Source organism: Mus pahari, chromosome 2 (genome assembly GCF_900095145.1).
Source record: "Mus pahari chromosome 2, PAHARI_EIJ_v1.1, whole genome shotgun sequence".
In the NCBI taxonomy this organism is placed as follows: Eukaryota; Metazoa; Chordata; class Mammalia; order Rodentia; family Muridae; genus Mus; species Mus pahari.
This window is the reverse complement of record NC_034591.1, coordinates 12586697-12589653: the sequence shown is the minus strand read 5'-3', so window position 1 is coordinate 12589653 and position 2957 is coordinate 12586697. Positions and strand designations below refer to the sequence as shown.

Here is a 2957-nt window from a genome sequence, read left to right as displayed (position 1 = left end):
AACACATAGTCCACTACCAACTTACACGCTTATCCATAGTTTTACTTCCTGGAGTTTTTTCCACAGCATTATAAAATGAGGTGAATCCTCTTTAGTTACATTCTAGACAAACTGTTAATAAGAAGTATGTTTCAATAGTGTTTGGTAAAACATCTCTTTTTACCTGAAAACATAAACACATTAAAAGGAAATTAAATAAAATGAAAGTTGTATAATCAAAAGACATATAAGAAAATCTCCTATATTTTATTCATTTAAACTGAAGAAACTAATTTTAGTATTATACTTTTCTCATAAAAGAATCCAAGTATATAATTAGAAGATGGTGCTAAAATTTTCCAATGGTTACACAGGTCCCTGAATATGTGTATCAACATTCCTAAAGAATTATTATTATCAAGTGGAAAAAAATGTCTGGGTGAAAATGGATATTCTTTAAAAGAAGTCTGTTTTATATATATATATATATATATATATATATATATATATATATATATATATATAATGTGTTGAGATTTTCTTTCTTGATGTAATAATAACCTTCCCATCACAGTTATGTTTACAAATCATGATACCTCATCTGAAAAATCAGTATGGTGTGTGAAACTGGTTCCTTGGTTGTACAAATTACTCCTAGAATTTGATTCCTAATGTAGAAAACAAGCTACATGTTACTAATTCCTGTACATGACAAATTATATGCTTTGATCTCCCTTTTACTTTTGGATAGCTCCACTATGCATGGAAAAGTTGAATGCTTTAATAATATTGCATCCCTGTTTTCTTTAATTTTTCAGGTAGACTAGGGGATTAAAACCAAAACAGTAAATCAATTAAATAATGCAATAGTTTATGTAAGTCTATAATAACTTAAATAACTTCCAAAAAAACCAAAGCGCTTTTGTTTGGAAGATGATAACATAACAGTAGAAATGTCAGTGTCTCACTGATAGACCTCCCATCAAAGGCCTGGATGGTACAGGCTATTCATTTTGTTTCTCTGAAAGAAGGGAACAAAGATTGATGGCAGATATCAGCAACCGACACATCTTACAATCTTAAACAAAGAAACAAGCAAGAATATAAATCACTGGAAGCATATGAACTCATCACTTTCTCTTTATGAGTCACTCTTGACTTTACATAGCATCTGGATGCTCTCTTCCCTGTCATTTGTGTAACCTACATGACATTGGATGTCACACACATTTACTGTGTGAAAATTGTGAACTGGAATTCTTTTTCATGTATAAAAACCAGTGACAATTAGAAAGCTAAACCCCTAGAGCACAGAAGGAAGAGCACAGGGAAATTTATGGCCCTCGCTCAACCGAGGGTGTAACAGTTCTGCTTCTGTTGTTGCATTGATTTTGAAGAAAAAGACACATAAAGATATAAATAAAATCTGGGATAAGTTAAATATTTTTATGCACCACGAGGACCATGACATGTCTAGTGCTAGTCTGTATCATACAAGAAAATGCATGCTCTTTTCAGTTTACAGAGAACGCACTTTAGAGTGAGTCTCCAGCTTTTGTCAGAAATTTCTCATGGGTAAAGCACAAGATTTTACTTAATAGTTGACTAGTGAAGACAGAGCATTTGTTCCTGGAAGCAAAACTTCATGGGTGAATGTTTTATGAGTCTGGAAGCTGATTCCTCCTGTTTCTGCTTTTCCTGCTGTTGATGAGAGCCTTCAGCTTGCCATAGTCCCCTCTCATCTTCTGTGGTTCTTCACCCAGCTGCTGCTGCTGCCGGGTGTCTTTGCAGTACTGATTGATGAGCTGCATTTCCGAGTGGCTGAATGCCCCCAGGATGTCCTTTGGATGGAAAGGTAGAGCCCTCACAGAGCCAGCCCATGTCCATGGGGACCACTTGTCTGTCACAATGGCCACCATTTCTGAATCTAAAACTTTGAAGTTAATCTTGGCTATGGTCTGTTTGAAGCTGTTCTCAGTGGCAATGCAGTGGTAGAGTCCTTGATCAGAATCTTGAACAGAGCGAATCAGTAGTCCTTGGGAAGTAGCTATAATGCGCTCATTCAGTTTAACCTATGAGAGAAACACAGTGAATGTCCCAAATGGAATACTATATTTTTAACACAACACAATTAACATATACGATACATGGTTGACTTTCACAGCTAGGCATCAGCATTGAGGATCTTCCTTATAAAGTATACAGCATTATGGTTAGATCCATTGCACATGTACCCTTTTATCTGCAATGTATAATCTTGTCCCCTGGGTACTGATCTAAGACATAGTGAAGTAAGTCACAACAAGAAAATCTGAAGTGTGTTTCTGTGCTGGCTATCAACTTGACACAAGCTAGAGTTATCTGAATGGAAGGAATTTCAAATTGAGAAGATGCTTCCATAAGCTCCTGCTGTAGGTCATTTCTTTAATTAACGATTGACAGGAGTGAACCCTACCCATTGTCAGTGACATCATCCTTGGTCTGGTGGTCCTGAGTACTATAAGGAAGTAGTGTGAAGCAATCCAATATACTGCCGTGGTCTGTGTTAGGTCATCTGTATATATGTTATGGTTGTTTAGCTTGAAATTTTAATGGGATTCCTAGCCTTAGGAGTATAGAGTCTCCAACTCTTTTGCCTGCTCTTGGGACTCTTTTGCTTTTACTGATTTGCCATATCCAGCCTTGATATAAGGATGGGTGCCTTGTCATATTGCTTTTGTTATACCATGTTTGGTTAATATCTCTGACAGACCTACCATTTCTGAAGGGAAGTGGAGAAGCAGTGAATCCCAGGGAGAGAGAGGGTGGGAGGAGTAGCAGGGAGAAGTGGGGGGAAGGGAGGCTATGGTTAGTGTGTATTGTACTGGACAAGAATATTAAATGGAAAGAAGAACATGCATCACACTTTCCTTTTCATTATATATCTTAAGACATTAAAAATAAAATATTATACAATCCATGCTAAGGAAAGGGAAGGG

At 36.5% G+C, this 2957-nt stretch overlaps 1 protein-coding gene across 1 annotated transcript in view; it reads right to left on the bottom strand.

The window, feature by feature from the left end:
- Window positions 1-1449: 1449 nt before the first annotated feature.
- Window positions 1450-2957, bottom strand: part of Sema3c (semaphorin 3C) — a 148571-nt gene continuing 147063 nt past the window's right edge. The window contains exon 18 of the mRNA XM_021188608.2: window positions 1450-2051. Within this exon, the coding sequence (XP_021044267.1) occupies window positions 1638-2051 (414 nt within the window). The 3' untranslated portion in view covers window positions 1450-1637. The remainder of the gene's footprint in view (window positions 2052-2957) is intronic.